Source organism: Panulirus ornatus, chromosome 29 (assembly GCF_036320965.1).
Source record: "Panulirus ornatus isolate Po-2019 chromosome 29, ASM3632096v1, whole genome shotgun sequence".
Taxonomy (NCBI): domain Eukaryota; kingdom Metazoa; phylum Arthropoda; class Malacostraca; order Decapoda; family Palinuridae; genus Panulirus; species Panulirus ornatus.
The window spans coordinates 10,624,594-10,646,336 of record NC_092252.1 but is presented as its reverse complement, the minus strand read 5'-3'; the positions used below and the strand labels follow the sequence as shown (position 1 = coordinate 10,646,336).

At 37.0% G+C, this 21,743-nt stretch overlaps 1 protein-coding gene across 6 annotated transcripts in view; it reads left to right on the top strand.

Annotated features, from left to right (window-relative positions):
* rg (A kinase anchor protein rugose) overlaps positions 1-16,741 on the top strand; it is a 662,216-nt gene extending 645,475 nt beyond the window's left edge. For all 6 annotated transcript variants that reach the window (XM_071679213.1, XM_071679211.1, XM_071679212.1 and 3 more), the window contains 5 exons: positions 3,437-3,582; positions 4,235-4,352; positions 5,170-5,366; positions 10,925-11,076; positions 13,566-16,741. In XM_071679213.1, coding sequence (XP_071535314.1) covers positions 3,437-3,582; positions 4,235-4,352; positions 5,170-5,366; positions 10,925-11,076; positions 13,566-13,656 — 704 coding nt within the window. In that variant the 3' untranslated portion in view covers positions 13,657-16,741. The remainder of the gene's footprint in view (positions 1-3,436; positions 3,583-4,234; positions 4,353-5,169; positions 5,367-10,924; positions 11,077-13,565) is intronic.
* Positions 16,742-21,743: the final 5,002 nt, after the last annotated feature.

The following is a 21,743-nucleotide window of genomic DNA, read 5'->3' as shown; positions in this document are numbered from 1 at the left end:
AATACTTACAGGAAGAGGGTTTAGTGCCAGAGGTGTGGAAGAGAGCAAAATGTATGCTTGTCGTAAAAAAGGGCAGCTGCGAACCAGTATCTTTGATGATTGTTGTCTAGGAACAACTTGAAAAGGTTTTCTGAAAGCAAATCGATGATAACGTACACAGAAGAAACAGCCTGAGTGAGGAACAACGTGGTTTTCAGGAAAGGAGATTGTGTGTAAAAAAATATCCTAGACTTCTATGACAGTGTGAGCTCCATTTTACAAAGAGTTGGATGAGTAACTTTTGTGCTCCAGGATAGTCAAAAGGAATTTTACACTGTGGCACATTGTTATTGAAGAAGTTGGATTTTTCAGGCAGTTGTAGATTTGAGTTTCCCTTGATGGAGAGAAAATTTTCAGAATGGAAGGGAATAGAGGATGCATATTTAGAAATGGCCTGAGGTCACCAGTGACCTATGCAAGGCTTAGTCTTGGAACCATTTTTGTTCTAAATCTGTATATAAATGACCTGCTGGAAAAAATGGACTTGTACCTGAATATATTTACAGATGATGCTTTTTTTTCTTTCATACTTGTTCTTGTTTCTTGCATTAGTGAGGCAACACCAGCAGCATAAAAAGAAAAATGCATCATTCACTCACTTCTAGTCTGTAGCATATCTTTTCAAAGGTGATATATGGCTAAGGTTTATTGTAGGTACATGCATATGATCAGGGCCTCTGAGAGGAACTTTATTAGGGGGTACAATCTTTTGGGTCCCCTTCCCTTCTTCACCAGTCATCCTGTTTTTATCCAATATGGTTTTATGCCATGTGGTTTAAGAATATATTGACGATGTAGGCTCACACAAAATGTGAATGCTAGTCTTCAATAGATGCAAACATTTTTTGAGATTGCAGGAAATTCCTAGGCTCCCTTTTGGACCCCCCTCTCATAGGTCCGGCATATGATGCTCTAGGGAAGAAATCATCATATGTGTCACTGAAACTAAGGTTTCTAACAGTGTGAGGATAAGCAACCAATCTCATTGTGCCTCAGGCTATCTTGAGGGAATGATGTTCTTTCTTTATTCCTCCTGGCTGCCATTCGTTTTAGGAATTTCACTTTTGGGCAATGTATTTCTTCCACCTGTGCTTCAAGATGGTTGACTCTTAACCTTCTAAGGAGGAGAAAGCCCAAATTCTCACCTGGAAGAAAGAACATGTGGGCACACATGCGACTTCTAGGCACACTGGGCGCTCAGAACATAAGATCAGGCAGCTGCTTCTTGCAGTGCCTTGAGTCATTCAGGAGATGAAGACCCCTATGGACCCAAAAGTTGGACTGAAAATATTTCAGGAACCTTGCCAATTCCATACCCAGACATCTCCAGATGATAATCAAGGCCAAAGGAGAGGTGATAGAGTACTAAAATGAAAGTGTGACATCACCTTTGAAAATATATGGAGAGGGGGACAATGATTTTTACAGACTCTGGCCCTCACAATTACTGACTTATAAGTTGACCCATATTATAATAATGTACTTTATTTTTCAGTAATTTTGAATATTCCAAAACTCATGTTTCAGTTTTTCATAAAATACCATCTAAAAGAATTATTTTTTACAAAATTTTCATATATTTTAATTTGTTTAGAATTCATAAGTTTCATTGCTTCAGTTATAGATATTTTTTCATATGCTTTTAATCTTTGGATTTAGTTGACCTAAACCAAACTATGAAGTAATGCAGAGCTTTGAACCATTTTGTTCTTGCCATATTTATTACTTATTTTTTCAAGTTAAATACAGCAGTACAGTTTTTATTGGTAAATTACTTTTTTTTTCTTTCTGGTTGTATGTTCATGTATTGTACATGTAATGTATGGGAAGCTCTCAGGAGTGCACTCTTCAATATCTGTATAGTGTGTTCTCATTGTGCATGCAAGTACTGATGCATTGTACAAAATATGTCAGACATCAGTCAATTTCCAATCATATCTTTAGCTTGTATAACCAGGCTAGACCTACTCCTAGGCCAGGCTCTCCTGAGGCTTCAAAAAGTCGTGCAAAATTATCATGTATAGAAGTGGATAAGAAATTACTAGTTCCCTTCCATCTGTTGCTGTTCTTCAAAGTAGTAAAATTTAATTTACTTTCTAGCAATGACAGATGAAGAGTAACAACAAAAATTTCGCTAGAAAAATCAAATCTTCAGCTTGTAAGTTACATCATATCAATTTATTTGTGTCTCAACCATTAATTAATGGGGATGGAATGAACTTCTGTGTATAAACCTGATCCTTTCCTGCAAAATTTAGTGTGGCTAATCTCTCACAAGCCTGTGAAAATATTCATATTACCATTATAAATGCCTAATCATGTATATGTAAAAAATTATAAAGTGGTGTGATTAGGAAAATTAGTTAGACAATGACCATTACATAATGGAAGAGTTTGAAGAGGTCAGAATGTTACAGCCATCTCCCATGTGGGAAAACTTGGTCCTCATGTTTTGATGTTTTGGCTTGCCATTGTTTATATCACATGTGGTGCTATGCATCATCGAGCGAGTTGACGATGAGCTGGAGAAGAGTTAAGTCACTTCGTCTTGGCATTGATTTCGGGTACAATATCAAGCAGGAAGAAGCAGACTTTTCAGTCGAAATACACCAAGAAGTGGCCTATCTAGTCATCAATGGATGAATTGACCGCATGATGTCAAGTTTGTTCTTTGGATTTTAGCATTGCACACAGAGGAGCAAACGACATTCAGACTAGATACTTTGTTGGTTTTAAAGTGAACAATTGTGGATTTTCTACATGTAGATAGATATATGGAGATAACAGCTTGAGCACTAGACATCACAATTTCCTACATTGAAAGTGCAGGCTGTATTGTGTGTGGTTGTAAGTTTTGTTTTGCATTTTTTCTCTCAAAATTCCTTATTTTTGCCATCTGTGTTCCTGATTTTTGTTAGAAAAGGTTATCAGCTCTGATATTGAAATACAAATTGACAAGGGGAGAGTGTGCTTTGTCATCAAGAGAGATGGCTCTTAGCTAAGAGAGCTTTTCTTTGCCATCTACACTTACCTTGTGTTTTGGGAATGGCTGTGATGGAGTTAAGTGATTGCTAGGGTGGAAAAAAAATTATAGAATGTTGAGGAAGAGGATTGATTTGGTTTTTTCCTTTTTCCAAGATGAGATTGGTTCAAATTTTGCTCGGCAGAAAATTAGATATGAAAATTAGCATTTTGTGGCAAGTCTTTTAGAGTAACCATCCACTTGATTAGAAACTCAGAAAATCTTTTTTTTTTTATTATACTTTACAAAAATTGAATTGAGATTGAAATGTCATTCACTGTTCCCCAAATTGAAATGATGAATGGTATTAAGTATACTTCAATCAATCTTTCAACTCTTAAACATTTTAACCCTCTCCAACAATTTTCTCTACAGCTAAGATTGTGCAGATAGTGTTTGGACATTATGGTGTGGTTACCTGCTTGAGCCGAAGTGAGTGTAATATCACCAGTGACTGCTATGTAGCTTCCGGTTCCCATGACTGTACAGTCCTTCTTTGGCATTGGAATGCACGCACTCAGGTGAGTTAGTTTTCTAGTTGAAATCTTATCAATATCTGTCCAAGTAATGCTTCATAATCAGTGGAACATTTGTCATTAATCATCAAGTGCTTAGATACACTAAAACCTCTCTTATCACATACCAGTATAGCTTTAGCCAGTTACACATTTATTATTAAAAGAGTAGTTTGAAAATTACACATGACAGCTAGAGACCAAGTGTGAATAAATGTGGCCTTTTTGTCTGTTTTCCTGGCGCTACCTCACTGAAGCAGGGGGTGACGATGCTGCTTCCTGTGGGGTGGGGTAATGACAGGAATGGATGAAGGCAAGCAAGTATGAATATGTACATGTTTATATATGTATATGTCTGTGTGTATATGTTTATGTATGTATATGCTGATATGTATATGTGTGTGTATGGGCATATGTATAAGTTGATATGTATAGGTATGTATATGTGCATCTGTGGATGTGTATGTGTATACATGCGTATGTGAGTGGGTTGGGCCATTCTTTCGCAAGTTTTCTTGCGCTACCTCATGGATTATTCAAATACCCTTTATTGCTTTCGGTGAGTTCACTCTCTCATGTGTTATAATTACTTTATTCACTCCCCAATTATTATAACTGCTTTGTCTTCATATCAGTAAATGAAACATCTTTAATACAGATGATCATGGGTGAGGGAGACTCCCCAACACCACGAGCCACTCTCACAGGTCATGAGACTGAAGTCACAGCTGTTGTCATATCTGCTGAGCTTGGTTTAGTTGTTTCTGGCTCTAAAGGTAAGTTTTATCCATTTCTGAACAAATTATTTTTAAGTCTAAATGAATAAGTAGATCTGGTGTGAGAATTTTCATTTGTTCTGTGTAATGTTTTATTTGTCAGATTATTCTCTGTGATCTCTGATGGCAATGTTGATCTGCCTGTTTTTTCACTTTTGTTTTTCTTGCAACATCTACACCCACTTCAAATGGACTCACTTCTTCAGTTTTGCTTGTTCTTTGAGCGGTCATTCTCAATCTTTTGCTTTACATATGCCCCTGACGGAGTACTGAACAGCATCTGCCTTTAGACTTCATTGTTTCATGCTTTTCACTTTCTGAAATCTATATCCTCTAAGATATCCATCATAATGGCACACGTTTTTATTAACAACTTATTTTTGTTTAGCATTTGTTATCATTGGTTTCACCACTTATTCAGTCCATTCTCTGTATATCCACAGTTCAGTCCATTCTCTGTATATCCACAAACTCATTTCTCATCTTTACTTTTTGTCAGAAAAACTGTTTTAATTTTTTTCCTTCCTCAAATCAAGAAAATATAGTGTCCAAATTAATGGAAATATGATATTTTGAATAGTTCTTTTCTCAAACTTATGCTGTTAATTTATGAATATTTACACAAGGTTTGCAATATTTTAAGAACTTTATGATTAACTTTTTAATAGTTACTGCTTTATAGTATATCATCATTATACTTGTTCAGTGTTTCCCCGCCATAGTGAGATAACAGTCTTTAATGCAGCTGTTTTTCCTTGCATAATATTTGCATGACATTGTGTAATAACTGTGCATTTTATCAACTTTGTCTTATCAGATGGACCTGTCCTGATTCATACCACATCAGGGGATCTTCTACGATCTCTTGAAGCACCAGAAGGTTTCCTTTCTCCAGAAAATGTTGCTCTTTCTCGTGAGGGCCTAATTGTCATAAATTACGATCGAGGACATGTAGCTGCTTATACCATGAATGGAAAGAGACTCCGTCATGAATCTCATAATGACAACATTCAGGTTGGTACAGAATCAGTATTTCTGTACAAATATTCTTAGCATATTTCATTTACAGCAGAATTTGTGTTGTGGAATTTTGTCCATATTTCTTCAACTTCCCCCATGTACCTCTTCACTCTGTTTTACCACCTTTGCTTTTATCTATCTCATTAATTTACCTCTATTCACCTACTTCAGATATGCTTAAAAACATACTCTTAACACTCATTTAAGGATGCCTTTAAAAATTGGTGCTAGTGAACTTTGGACACCTGCCCAGAGCTTTAGAAATTCTATAAAAATCCAATATTGGGTCTATAGATATATTTCATGGTCTGGAATACATCCCAACCTTTCCCATACATTATCAAGTCATACCACACAGCTTAACTTCAATGGGGCTCTTTTCATGTTGCTGTAGACTAGTATCCATTATAAGTATTTACAGTAGTATCCATTGTCAGCATTTACATACTAGCAATGGCTTACAAATTGTGTAAAAATAGAAAGACCATTAAGAGTGTCATAAATTAATATTTATTGTAAATGTATATGCAGCTGACAGTTGGCTGCTCATGCCTTGGTCACCTTTGGGACACCAGCAGAGGATGCATCTTCATGCACGAGTGTTCACCTGTCCTTATGTTAACTTTATTCCCATTTATTCCATTTATTCCCATTTACATGGGATGGATCAGTTGCCTGCACTCTCAGGAAAATGATACAGCAGAATTAGTGTCTTAAACCCCAACAGGATAGACTGATGAAGGAAAAAAAAAAAAACAGTTTCCTGGAGTTGATTTGTTACCCTCATAGTCAATACTCATATATGTTCATGCCACATCTTTTTTGTCTTTATTATTCAGTCCTATTATAAAACTATTATCCTTATTTCTAACTCTATCCACTAACCTAATTTCCCATATGTATGTTAAGAAAGTAATTTAAGTTCTTTGGACTTAACAAGCCATTTAGTCATTTCAGTTGCACAGCTTCATTTCCAAATTCAAGTGGGCGAAGGATATAGTCCAAAAGGCGTACCTCCTCAAACCCTTTGGGAGTGTGCCTTTGAGATATCTTTGATCCTTGCTCACTTATTTTTGTGTATCGCACAACCCAAACTTTTCTTGCTTGGAAGAATGCTTTGGTACAGCCCATCTCTAAGAATCTTAGACCATTCTAATCTCTATACGGTTTTGCCTTATTGTTCTCATGTCTGATATCTCGCAAGTCTTTGAAACTCTTACTTTACTTGGCGCCTAGTGGCTTTTGCAGTGCACTGTCTACCATTGATCTATTTGCAACTCATTTTTGGTCTTCCTGCCTGGTAGATTTTGATCATTCTTTCATGGCATTTGACATGATATGCCAAAAGTCTTTGTTATCCATACTTCCCTCCTTTGGCTTTTTTGCCTCTGTCCCCTAATGCATGGCTGACTCCATGGCTAGTCTATAGCAATAGTCATTGATGGAGATCTCCCTCATGGTTGGTTTTGCCCTATTGCCTATTCTCTTTCATATCTCCTTAAAGGATCTTTGCTTTTCATTTTGTTACCCTCCACAATCTTGTGCTGATTTGGACATATTTCATGCAAAGAAGTTTGAGCCTGTACTGTAAGGCCCAGCCCAGAGTTGAGCTACCACTTTAAACTTTAAAGTGGAAACTTAAGAAGTTCTGAGCATGGGTTAGGAATGTATGTGTGTGGTTTTCAGGCTGTATGTATCTGATCCACTCCATGAAAACTGGGATGTAGTTCATTGTAGTCTTTTGTTCTGTAGAGATATTTTGATTGGAGAAAATGGGTGAGGTTAGACATCAGACCAGCTCTACATGTCATTTATGAACCAATTTCTCTTCTGCTTTATTTCTATAATCCTGAAGGAGAGTGATTAATTGAAGTTAGTTACATGTCTTGTATTTCTTAACTTGCATGGTTTTGCTCATCTTGTATATGATACCTCTGAGCCAGCAATTTTCTTGTTTTTGAGCCATTTGTTTGGTATACTTTAAAATTTCAAGCCATTTAGACTGTATGATATGGAGTAAAATTTCTCAGTCAAAATTTGTAAAGGAACCAAAAGTATAGGGATGAAGCTGTTTTATCTGAATGTGTATAATTCAAGTTTTTAAGACCAAATTTTTAGTTAAAATATTAGGGGTTGACCTATACATAAGTAAGAGTTTAGTTAGGTTGAAATCCGTGCATGATGGGAAGGGCTAGGAGAAGCTTTTAGCTTCAGGCATGAAAAACATTTACCAGTTAGTGCTGGAAAACAATGGAAACAAAATATATACCAATTAGTAATGAAAAGCTGTGCTGTGCCCTCAACAGATGAAGCTCATCAACTTACAGTAGGCTAACTTACCTTACAATGTGCTTTCAGTAGTCTTATGGTGAAGTTCTTAACGGAGGCTAATTTATCGTATCATATATACAGTATCATATTACCCATAGATCTACAAAAAATACTGGCAATAAAAACCTTTCCAATATTTCATACTTGATATGATAATACACCCCAGTCTCATATTATTTACAATACATGATGCACCACCGGCTATTGAGTGTTGGCACAGTTGCCAGGGCAGATCCCCTGCATCATCATAGCAAGCCCAAAGTAGCCAAATGCATGGTAAGTTACAGACAGTATGGTAGCACAGGACGATGTAAAACATTAAGTATTCATTTTTAAGAGTTTATTTATAGATACACCAATTTTTGTTCATTAAATTTGAAACCACTTTTTCTTCAGTAAATTTGAAACAAAAGAAAGCTACGCTACCATATTTCTGAATATTTTCATTAAAATCCATCAAAATCACTTTCCTTGTCACTGTCTTCAGCACCAAACAGCTCCTCCCAGTCCTCTCCTTGAATGCATCATCATTTGGATTAACACCATCATCAGCTGTAGGATCATCAGTATCTTCATCCTCAATCACTGTCATTAACCTCATAATCCTACAAGTCAACTTTTGTTCCATCAAGAACATTTTTTAAAAGATTTCCACAATTTTTGGTCTAATTGTATCCCAGGCCTCAACAGTCCATCCTTATGATGTTGCTAGTGATGGAGCTTGGGTGTCCCCCTACCCCCTGTGTGTGTGCCTTATCTCCTTCCATCATCCATTTGTTCCATTTCACTCTCATTGTATCTTTGAATGGTTTGTGTATGGAAACATCCAGTGGTTGGACAAGACTTGTTAAACATCCACCAGGAATCACAGCTATTTCAGTGTTTTCCTTCCTAATTCCAGCAGTAACACTGTCAACAAGATATGACTGAAACATCCCACACAAGACTTTTTTCTTTGCACATTACCCCTGGTCGAAAGTTCCAAACTTTTTTCTGCCATATTTTAATGCCGCCTTCATCCATCCATCCTTTCTTGTGCACATGGATGATGGAAACTTTTGCTTTGGATTTTTTTTTTTTTTTCAATATTACCATAGGCATCAGCTTTGTGCCATCAGCCAAACATGATAGCACAGTTGTGAATCTTTATTTTTCGTGTCCAGTAGTTTAAACTAAAGCTGTTTTTTCACCAACTTTATACACTGTTTTACGCAGTTTGACTGACTGGCATATCAAAATTCATGGGCATTTCATCTATGTTTCCAGCACACAACACTATATGCATTCTTCTTCCTGTATTTGATTATTAAACCTATGAAATTCACTTACCTTGTCATCGAGTTCTTTTGGAAGATGGTTATATTTTCATTCTCCATCTCGGTACAAAATCTTTCTTTTCATAAATCTTTTGCACCAACCATGGCTCACCTTAAACTGTGTGATGCCTAATTTTAGTCCTTGCTAGTTTCAAGGCAGATACAAATTGAACCTTGGGTAACACCATATCCATTCTGTCAGTTTTCAGTGACATAGTTTGTCACTTCAACTTCCAACTGTGGCCACTTGTTACATTTCCCTCTGTCAGCACATTTGTTTTTCGACATATGCTTAAGTTGTGCAGAGAGCTTTCTTCAGTCTCAACATTTTTTCAGATATCTTAAATTCCATTTCTGCTGCATATTCAGTTAATCAGAGCTTGCACTTTGCTGTGAACTTGTTTCTTCTTGAATCTATGCTGAAGAGAATATGGGTCAAGCACGTTTAGTCTTTTTTGGCGAGAGGGTCATGCAAATACCTTCACTGCTATTTGTTTGGTGTCTTATGTGTTTTCAGAAATGAGTACTTTTAAATTAAAAGCACTGTGACATTGTATTATATACAGACATTATATTTCTGGAAAATAAGATGCAAGACAATGAGTATAAACTCAATTTCAACATTCGGTAATATTAAAGGCTGCTTAGAAAGGGCTGATGCAAAGGTAAAGCCTCCGCAAACAGGGCTCTGCTGTATCAGCTAGACAGTACGTGTTTTTCAAATCGTTTTCAGTAAAAAACTCACACAACACAAATATATTTTACCTTGACCGTCTGAATGAGTATATTCTCAGAAATAAGCAGTAGTTTTGCTGAAACATGATGTATTTCACTGTAGAATAGGATAAAATACATGATGAAAACAAAAGACTGTACCTAACCTAGCTTTCCAATGTTCAAGAGATGTTATTCATTTTTTTAATAGTTTTCTGTTAAAATACTGTTATACTACAATGGTACTTTATTCATACTGTGCTTGATATATGAATTCACAGAAATGTAATATTTTTGCTGAAATGATGTGTATTACAGTAGAAAGTGAGATAAAATCATGATGAAAACAATTGGCTTGCTTTCTTTGTTCAAAAAATTTAACATAATTGCTTTTAGTATCATTTTCTAAGCAGCCTTTAATATTACCTAATGTTGAAATTGAGTTTATACTCATTGCCTTGCTTCTTATTTTCCAGAGATACGATGTTTGTATATAATACAATAATATTCTATCCTAATTGACTTGAATAAATACTTGAATGGAAATATACAATATTTTTGCTGAAACTACCTGTGTTTCACTGTAAAGTGCCGTAATAATAAATGGTAAAATTTGCCTTCAGCACTCAGTGTTTCAGGCTCAGCGACCCTCAGTTTATAGGACGTAGAGTGTGTTTCAGTATGGATTTTCTGAAGGAAATTTTATTTTCCATGAAATATGGTCCTTTATTACCCTAATTTGTTGTTCCATTACCCTCAAATACTTGGGTCAATCTTTACACGAGGCATATCATAAATTAATGATTTCTTGGCCAGATATCACGGGTCGGTCTATACACAAGGTAGAGTTATAGAAGTGCATATTTGTAAGTATTGCAGTCACTGTGTTAGCTCTGAACTTGGATGACATATTTACTGAGCATTAGAGTTATGATATCAGTTAATTGACTTTGAAGTCCATTTATTTGTCTGTTTTTCTGATATCTACAGGGACATGGTCGGGATTGTCAAATTATGTTTGCTTTTAAGTGTAAACATCATTGGCAGGAAATCCTTTGCTTTTAAGTTAACATCATTTTCAGCAAATCCTTTCAAGTTCTTGGTTTCATTTTATGCATAGGATTCAAAAATTTTTATATTTGTCAATTATGGATGCACTGAGGAAGTGATAGAGTACACGTATTTTTACAGTGTGTGATCTTGAGCCGTGATGGTGAATACATGATGACTGGAGGAGATAAAGGCATTGTTGAGGTTTGGCGGACATTCTCCCTCGCACTCCTATATGCCTTTCCAACCTGTGACTCAGCCATTAGGTCTCTTGCACTTTCTCATGATCAGAGGTAAGTTATCTCACTTTTATGGAGTAGAAGCTGTGCACCTTGTTTCATTTATGAATTAGGATCCAAAAGCAATTGTAGGTGCGACTAGATTTTTTTTCACCATTTCCTGCTTTAGCAAGATAGTGTTAAAAACAGAGGACTGAGCCTCATTTAGCAAGATAGTGTTAAAAACAGAGGACTGAGCCTCAGAGAGCATATTCTCACATGGCCCCCTTCTCTGTTCCTTCTTTTGGAAAATTAAAAAGCGGAGGAGAGGATTTCCAGCCCCCTGCTCCCTCCCCTTTTAGTTGCATTCTGCAACATGCAGGAAATACATGGAAGTATTCTTTCTCCTCTATCTCCAGGGGAAGGAGAGAACGTTATCTCGTAGAGCAAAAATGGGCATGTTTAAAGGAATAGTAGTTCCAACAATATTATATGGGTGCAAAGTTCACACTCATTCTCTAGCTGTCATGTAATAATGCACCGAAACCACAGCTCCCTTTCCACATCCAGGCCCCACACAACTTTCCATGGTTTACACCAGACGCTTCACATGCCCTGGTTCAATCCATTGACAGCACGTCAACCCCGGTATACCACATCGTTCCAATTCACTCTATTCCTTGCACGCCTTTCACCCTCCTGCATGTTCATGCCCCGATCACTCAAAATCTTTTTCACTTCATCTTTCCACCTCCAATTTGGTCTCCCACTTCTCCTCGTTCCCTCCACCTCTGACACATATATCCTCTTGCTCAATCTTTCCTCACTCAGACCATTTCAAAACACCCTCTTCTGCTCTCTCAACCACACTCTTTTTATTTCCACACATCTCTCTTACCCTTCTTACATTACTTACTTGATCAAACCACCTCACACCACATATTGTCCTCAAACATCTCATTTCCAGCACATCCACCCTCCTGCGCACAACTCTATCCATAGCCCACGCCTCGCAACCATACAGCATTGTAGGAACCATTATTCCTTCAAACATACCCATTTTTACTTTCCGAGATAATATATATATATATATATATATATATATATATATATATAGGGGATAGGGGAGCAATAATACTTCCCACGTATTCCCTGCGTGTCCTAGAAGGCGACTAAAAGGGGAGGGAGCGGGGGGCTGGAAATCCTCCCCTCTTGTTTTTTTTTTTAATTTTCCAAAAGAAGGAACAGAGAATTGGGCCAGGTGAGGGTAGTCCCTCAAAGGCCCAGTCATCTGTTCTTAACGCTACCTCGCTAATGCGGGAAATGGTGAATAGTTTGAAAGAAAGAAAGAAAATATATATATATATATATATATATATATATATATATATATATATATATATATATATATTGGAAAGGATCACAATTTTGCACGTGATCAGGATATTCCTACAAGTCCACGGGGAAAATGAAACACGATAAGTTCCCAAGTGCACTTTCATGTAATATTCACATCATCTGGGGAGACACGGGATGTATATCAACTGACTTATATTTCTCTCATGTCTCCCCTGATGATGTGATTATTACACGAAAGTGCACTTGGGAACTTATCGTGTTTCATTTTCCCCGTGGACCATAGGAATATATATATATATATATATATATATATTTCAAACTATTCGCCATTTCCCGCGTTAGCGAGGTAGCGTTAAGAACAGAGGACTGGGCCTTTTTTGGAATATCCTCACCTGGCCCCACTCTGTTCCTTTTGGAAAATTAAAAAAAAAACGAGAGGGGAGGATTTCCAGCCCCCCGCTCCCTCCCCTTTTAGTCGCCTTCTACGACACGCAGGGGATACGTGGGAAGTATTCTTAATCCCCTTTCCCCAGGGATAATATATATATATATATATGGTTATGGATTTGGTAGTTTGCTTGGAATGGCAGTATACTGACCTCAATGTATCATTAATGTTTGGGAAGGTATGACTTTATAGAGGCAGAAAACCAAGAAAAAAAAAAATTGTGTTCTGCATCTGTATCCTCATGTTTGATGGGATCATTATTATTATGTCCCCACAACCCTTCTCAGTGATCTAGGGGCTCTTGCAGCTTTTAGGCTGTCCTTCATTCAGTTGCAGGGTCATAATGGCCTCCTTTGATGTGAGAAGTTCCCTGACGAGACCATTCTCAATTTCATCAGTTGAAGAAGATACAGCCTCACCAAAGGTGACATTTAACTCTTGGTGTAACATCAAGCAGGTTTAGTCTGGTAAGACCTCACTGTAACATGAATCATGAAAACAAATTTGATGGGAGCCTGGAAACTATACACATGATGTCACCCATGATGTGGAGAAATTTCAAAGGCAAACAGGGCATTGAAGATGGAGTAAACTTTTGTAGAGACATAGAGAAGGGAGCCTAATGATTAAGAGGAAGGTACAAAAAATTATCACAGCGCTTTATATGTAGTATGCATATGTTAGGTTTCGGACGTTTCTATGTGAAGTTGCAAATATCTTACATTATATTCTATCATAGATCTCTTTTAAATTTCAGATTTTTGATGGCTGGCTTATCAACAGGCTCTATTGTTGTTTTTCACATTGACTTCAACCGCTGGCACCATGAATTCCAGCAGCGTTATTGATCATACATATATATACAGCAATGGTAAGAATGATGACATTTTTTTGATGGAAGTGAAACAAGAAAAGACAATGCTAAACATTTTACATGTATTTTATGGATTAAATTGGGTCACTTGTTTGAAAGAAATGACCAAATGTTATTGTTTCTGGTTTTATATGTTTTATATTGATTTCTTATGGATGTAAAATTAATACATTACTGGCAGAAGAGCCAGGTTTTCTATCATACTACAGTGCAGCTTTTAGAACTATGATGCTAACTACTAGAATTACCGTTTATGCTCACAAGTCCTTCTGTAACTGCTGACTTGTCAATAGGTAAGTTGAAATTCAAAGTAGGTTTGTAGTGCTGACTAGCGAGTGGTTAAAAAAAAAATCCATGGTAAGTATGCTAATTTATTTTATTTCTTATGTAGTTGCCTATTATGTTGTAAGCACATGAGCTTCTACTGGGCAGAATACTTTAAATGTAGTTGCTCATTATGCTTTGTGATAGATTGTACTTATAAAGCAAAATTTGTAATAGCATTAGCTAAATGTTTGGGTTGCCATGAATATTAATGCTGTATAAAATATATTCTGCAACAGAAATGTTGGATTTGATGTTATTTCTAAAACAGATCTCAGTACTGAGGCTGTTTTGTATTTGCTAGTTCATATTCACATCATTGTAAAATCACATAGCGTCATACTAGGCTCTGTAGTCATTACCCCAAATTATTTGTTAATTTATAGGATTTGTTGAAGAGTCTTTGATATGAGGATATGAATTTTATGACCACCTCTGCTTTTATATATTTTTGGTCATCATCATTCCTCATTTATGGATACAAATAGTTTTGAGTGACTTTCTTAATCTATGAAGATGTATACTAATATATATATATATATATATATATATATATATATATATATATTGTGTGTGCATGTGTGTGTGTGAATGAAGAGTAATTACAGTCTTGAGATGATTAAAGAGCCTAATATGTGTTCCAGTAAAGCTTATTTTTCTGTATATGTAGGAAAATAAGTGGTCTTTGAAACGAGTACAACACTCGTCATTAGTGGTCTTGTATCAAGGACCAATTGACTAAGGTTCATTAAGACATTTGTTACGGCAATAATCACGAAAGCCCAGGTGTTGCTTCTAGTCAGGTGTCGCTGTGCCAAAAAAAAGGGGTCAGTTTTTCTATAGAAAATGTCTTAAAGGTAGAAACTGGAGAGACATCTGTACCGTAAATATTGATAAGGAATGATCCTCATAGATAAAGTTATTGTACATTGGAAGTGTAAAAACCATTTATAGGGCTTGTTACTACCTAGTTATTAAGGAAATAATGAAAAAATATAAGGGAATGGACTGTGCCCTTTTCGTAGTGATATTGTAGTTAACTAAAGAACAGCGGCATAGAAAAGGAATGAGTAATTAAATTTGAATCACGCTACCTTTTTATGAGGACTATTAGTAATGTTAATATATTTTGAAATCAGGATTGCAGACCTCATTGTAAATGTATTTTTTTCAGAAACCAATGTATGATGGACCCATTTAAAGTGATCATCATATTTATGATGGACGTTTCTGATATATATGGTTGAAATTTCCTACGCACTTTTAGTTTAGACCTACGTACACAGGTTAGGTTAAATTAATCAAAAATATGACTAATAAATGAATGTTTGCAATGTAGCAAAATTGTGGAAGCATTTCTTACACTAAATGATAGAATGTGTATAATAAGCATTTGTGCATTTTGCAGCTTATAATTTCTCCTTTCTAAGACACAAAGATTTATCCAACAAATTTTTTAATCACAGATTTATATGAATTATAAACATGGGTTTATTGTAGAAATCACAGCTCAAGACCCCCTCCCCCACCCCTCCCCGGCAAGCTTGGCACTGAAACTAACGGACCATTCCCTCCATCAGTTGTGTTTGTGATAGCTGCTCAGAACGTTGTATATAGTGAATTACCAAGCTCACTGTCCATGTAATATAAAGCAGATGTTCCACAAATGAGGAACATTTCTCTTTCTAGTGGTTATCATGTGCTTGAGTGACTTGTATACATTAAGGATCTGTATCTGGCATCAGTTATGAATTGTTGCCATATTGCAGTAATGTTGTTTGATATGAATATTTAGAATTAGCTTACCATTATTTTGGCAAGAGTTAAAATATTTGATCATACATTAACCATTGTCATTTTTTTACCAATTTGTCATGGTACACCTTTTTCCATATAAAGATGTGCACTTGGAGAAATATCTAAGTCTTCGATTGTAGCAGTTTTTGACATTTTTATTTCTAATTTAGCTTCAGTAGTTGGATACAGAGGCATCTGTTTTGTTTCCAATATATTTGATTTTACTTTTTGGGTTGCATGTCATTGGTGTTTAACAAAGCCTGCATTATTAGGGGTTGGGAGTTGTTAACCTTCAATTTCAACCTAAAAATTGTACTGCAAGACAGTTGATGATCACTGTCCAAGGTCTCGTACTTGTAAAGCCATAATGAGAGGAAAAGGCTGAATATTTTATTTGGACTAGTATTGTGTCCAGTGTTAGAGTTAAGGTTGCTAGTATGATTTTTGAGAGTTTTATTCAGTCACTATTATCTAGTTATTTAATGTATAAAGTATTATTATAATTATCTATGGGATGTTGTCAGTTTTGGGTATAACTCTGCTTTGTGCAAAATCAGGTTTTATTACCATAAAAGTCACTTTTCCTTTTTAAAACTTCACTTGGCATAAAACTGGTGTGATGGTCAAGTGTCATAACAGCATCCATAGTGTCTTGATAAATAAAATTGAAATAATTTTCTGGATATCGGTTCCATACAAGAATTGTACTCGAGCTAATGTTGTAATATCTTCATATTTTCATAATATAAGCTACATTTTTTATTTGTTGACATTTAGTTGTTTTATCTATAACATTAGCTGAGTATGTCAGGTTCTGATAGGGATTGCTGTTGATCTTTGACAGTCATAACCACAAACTGCCAGCCTGACCATCCTTCATCACTCTTCATTGTTAAAGTTAGTGTACGTAGAATGGCCAATAAAGGAAATTACTACAGTCAAGTTTATTTCAATTCTTCAATAAGTTAGTGTACCCCTGGAAATTGGACATCCTTGCCCTTTACCAGCTAGTGGTTAGTGTTGCTAATTGTGCCAGAATGAACAGACCTCAATTGAGCTTTGTTGGCAGTGAAAATATTTTCAGCAATGCTGAAAACTTACTGATACAGCATTTCCATTATAGCATTGGATCAATTGAAAATAAGAGTTCCCTCCTCTACATACTAATTGCTTGCATGCTTTTCTTACTCCTGTGCCCTCTCTGGGATCAATTGCATTTTTCATATCTGTAGGGTTCTCAAGTCTGTAAAATTCTTTTTTTTCATTATTATTGAAATGATATTTTTGATTGGGTAGAGTTACTACTTTAAAAAAAATTACAATTAAATATTTAACTACATTTCAACCATATATATATATATATATATATGTATGTATCTTTCATACTATTCGCCATTTCCCGCCTCAGCGAGGTAGCATTAAGAACAGAGGACTGGGCCTCTGAGGGAATATATATGTATATATATTTTTTTATTTATTTTGCTTTGTCGCTGTCTCCCGCGTTAGCGAGGTAGCGCAAGGAAACAGACGAAAGAATGGCCCAATCCACCCACATACACATGTATATACATACCTATACATCTCAATGTATACATATATATACACACACACACAGACATATACATATATACACATGTACATAATTCATACTGTCTGCCTTTATTCATCCCCATCGCTACCCCACCACTCATGGAATAACAACCCCCTCCCCCCTCGTGTGTGAGGTAGCACTAGGAAACGACAACAAAGGCCCCATTCGTTCACTCTCAGACTCTAGCTGGCATGTAATAATGCACTGAAACCACAGCTCCCTTTCCACATCCAGGCCCCACAGAACTTTCCATGGTGAAGTGTCGGGTACACCATGGAAAGTTCTGTGGGGCCTGGATGTGGAAGGGGAGCTGTGGTTTCGGTGCATTATTACATGACAGCTAAAGACTGTGTGACCGAATGGGACGTTTGTTGTCCTTTCGTAGCACTACCTCGCACACATGAGGGGGGAGGGGGTTGTTATTTCATGTGTGGCAGGGTGGCGATGGGAATGAATAAAGGCAGACAGTATGAATTATGTATATGTATATTTTTGATTGGGTAGAGTCAAGGAATCATAAGGAGTCAAAAGGTTAATAATAATACAAGGTACTGCTAGCGAGTACCACTATAACTACAGGCTTTACTTTTCATGAATTATACAGCTATCACCGATACTTTAAAAGTACTGCTTCCCCACCTTTCCATTTACAAGGTTAACAGTATCACTTTCCTTCCATTTCACAATAAAAAATTACAATTAAATATTTCTTTTAATTACATTTCAACCCATATATATATCTTTTTCTTTTCTTTTCTTTTAAACTATTCGCCATTTCCCGCGTTAGCGAGGTAGCGTTAAGAACAGAGGACTGGGCCTTTTTGGAATATCCTCACCTGGCTCCCTCTGTTCCTTCTTTTGGAAAAAAAAAAAAAAATATATATATATATATATATATATATATATATATATATATATATATATATATATATATATATATATATTTATTCATTATTTATTTTGCTTTGTCGCTGTCTCCTGCATTAGCAAGGTAGCACAAGGAAACAGACGAAAGAATGGCCCAACCCACCCACATACAAGCAAATAAACATACCTATACATTTCAATGTATAATATATATATATATATATATATATATATATATATATATATATATATATATATATATACACACAGACATATACAGATATACACACGTACAAAATTCATACTGTCTGCCTATATTCATTCCCATCGCCACCCCACCACACAAGGAATAACAACCCCCTCTCCCCCTCATGTGTGCGAGGTAGCGCTACGAAAACACAACAAAGGCCACATTCGTTAACACTCAGTCTCTAGCTGTCATGTAATAATGCACCAAAACTACAGCTCCCTTTCCACATCCAGGCCCCACAGAACTTTCCATGGTTTACCCCAGATGCTTCACATGCCCTGGTTCAATCCATTGACAGCATGTCGACCCCGGTATACCACATCGTTCCAATTCACTCTATTCCTTGCATGCCTTTCACCCTTCTGCATGTTCAGGCCCCGATCACTCAAAATCTTTTTCACTCCATCTTTCCACCTCCAATTTGGTCTCCCACTTCTCCTCGTTCCCTCCACCTCTGACATATATACCCTCTTGGTCAATCTTTCCTCACTCATTCTCTCCATGTGACCAAACCATTTCAAAACACCCTCTTCTGCTCTCTCAACCACACTCTTTTTATTACCACACACCTCTTTTACCCAATTATTACTTACTCGATCAAACCACCTCACACCACATATTGTCCTTAAACATAACATATTTCCAGCACATCAACCCTCCTGCACACAACTCTTAACCATAACCCACTCCTCGCAACCATACAACATTGTTGGAACCACTATTCCTTTAAACATACCCACCTTTGCTTTCCGAGATAATGTTCTCGACTTCCACACACCTTTCAAGGCTCCCAGAATTTTCACCCCCTCCCCTACCCTATGATTCACTTCCGCTTCCATGGTTCCATCCGCTGCCAGATCCACTCCTAGATATCTAAAACACTTCACTTCCTCCAGTTTTTCTCCATTCAAACTTACCTCCCAATTGACGACCCTCAACCTTACTGTACCTAATAACCTTGCTCTTATTTACATTTACTCTCAACTTTCTTCATTGACACACCTTACCAAACTCAGTCACCAGCTTCTGCAGTTTCTCACATGAATCAGCCACCAGCAGTGTATCATCAGTGAACAACAACTGACTCACTTCCCAAGCTCTCTCATCCACAACAGACTGCATACTTGCCCCTCTTTCCAAAACTCTTGCATTCACCTCCCTAACAACCCCATCCATAAACAAATTAAACAACCATGGAGACATCACACACCCCTGCTGCAAACCTACATTCACTGAGAACCAATCACTTTCCTCTCTTCCTACACGTACACATGCCTTACATCCTCGATAAAAACTTTTCACTGCTTCTAACAACTTGCCTCCCACACCATATATTCTTAATACCTTCCACAGAGCATCTCTATCAACTCTTATCATATGCCTTCTCCAGATCCATAAATGCTACATACAAATCCATTTGCTTTTCTAAGTATTTCTCACATACATTCTTCAAAGCAAACACCTGATCCACACATGCTCTACCACTTCTGAAACCACAATCTGATGCTCTGTACATGCCTTCACACTCTCAATCAATACCCTCCCATATAATTTACCAGGAATACTCAACAAACTTATACCTCTGTAAATTGAGCACTCACTCTTATCCCCTTTGCCTTTGTACAATGGCACTATGCAAGCATTCCACCAATCTTCAGGCACCTCACCATGAATCATACATACATTGAATAACCTTACCAACCAGTCAACAATACAGTCACCCCCTTTTTTAATAAATTCCACTGCAATACCGTCCAAACCCGCTGCCTTGCTGGCTTTCATCTTTCGCAAAGCTTTTACTACCTCTTCTCTGTTTACCAAATCATTCTCCCTAACCCTCTCACTTTGCACACCACCTCGACCAAAACACCCTATGTCTGCCACTCTATCATCAAACACATTCAACAAACCTTCAAAATACTCACTCCATCTCCTTCTCACATCACCACTACTTGTTATCACATCCCCATTAGCCTGCTTCACTGAAGTTCCCATTTGTTCCCTTGTCTTACACACTTTATTTACCTCCTTCTAAAACATCTTTTTATTCTCCCTAAAATTTAATGATACTCTCTCACCCAAACTCTCATTTGCCCTCTTTTTCACCTCTTGCACCTTTCTCTTGACCTCCTGCCTCTTTCTTCTATACATCTCCCACTCATTTGCATTTTTTCCCTGCAAAAATCGTCCAAATGCCTCTCTCTTTCACTAATAATCTTACTTCTTCATCCCAACACTCACGACCCTTTCTAATCCGCCCACCTCCCACGCTTCTCATGCCACAAGCATCTTTTGCGCAAGCCATCACTGCTTCCCTAAACACATCATATATATATATATATATATATATATATATATATATTGGGGAGAAAGAATACTTCCCACGTATTCCCTGCATGTCATAGAAGGCGACTAAAAGGGGAGGGGCTGGAAATCCTTCCCTCTCCTTTTTTTAATTTTCCAAAAGAAGGAACAGAGAAGGGGGCCAGGTGAGGGTATTCCCTGAAAGGCCCAGTCCTTTGTTCTTAATGCTACCTCGCTAATGCAGGAAATGGCAAATAGTATGAAAAAGAAAAAAAAAATATTTTTATTATTTATTTATTTTGCTTTGTTGCTGTCTCCCGCGTTAGCAAGGTAGCACAAGGAAACAGACGAAAGAATGGCCCAACCCACCTACATACACCCACACACACAAATATACATACCTATGTATCTCAATGTACACATATATATACACACACAGACATATACATATATACACATGTACATAATTCATACTTTCTGCCTTTATTTATTCCATCGCCACCTCGCCACACATGGAATAACAACCCCCTACCCCCTCATGTGTGCGAGGTAGCGCTACGAAAAGACAACAAAGGCCCCATTCGTTCACACTCTTCTCTAGCTGTCATGTAATAATGCACTGAAACCACAGCTCCCTTTCCACATCTAGGCCCCACAGAACTTTCCATGGTTTACCCCAGACGCTTCACATGCCCTGGTTCAATCCATTGACAGCACATCGACCCCGGTATACCATATCGTTCCAATTCACTCTATTCCTTGCACGCCTTTCACCGTCCTGCATGTTCAGGCCCCGATCACTCAAAATCTTTTTCACTCCATCTTTCCACCTCCAATTTGGTCTCCCATTTCTCCTCGTTCCCTCCACCTCTGACACATATATCCTCTTGGTCAATCTTTCCTCACTCATTCTCTCCATGTGACCAAA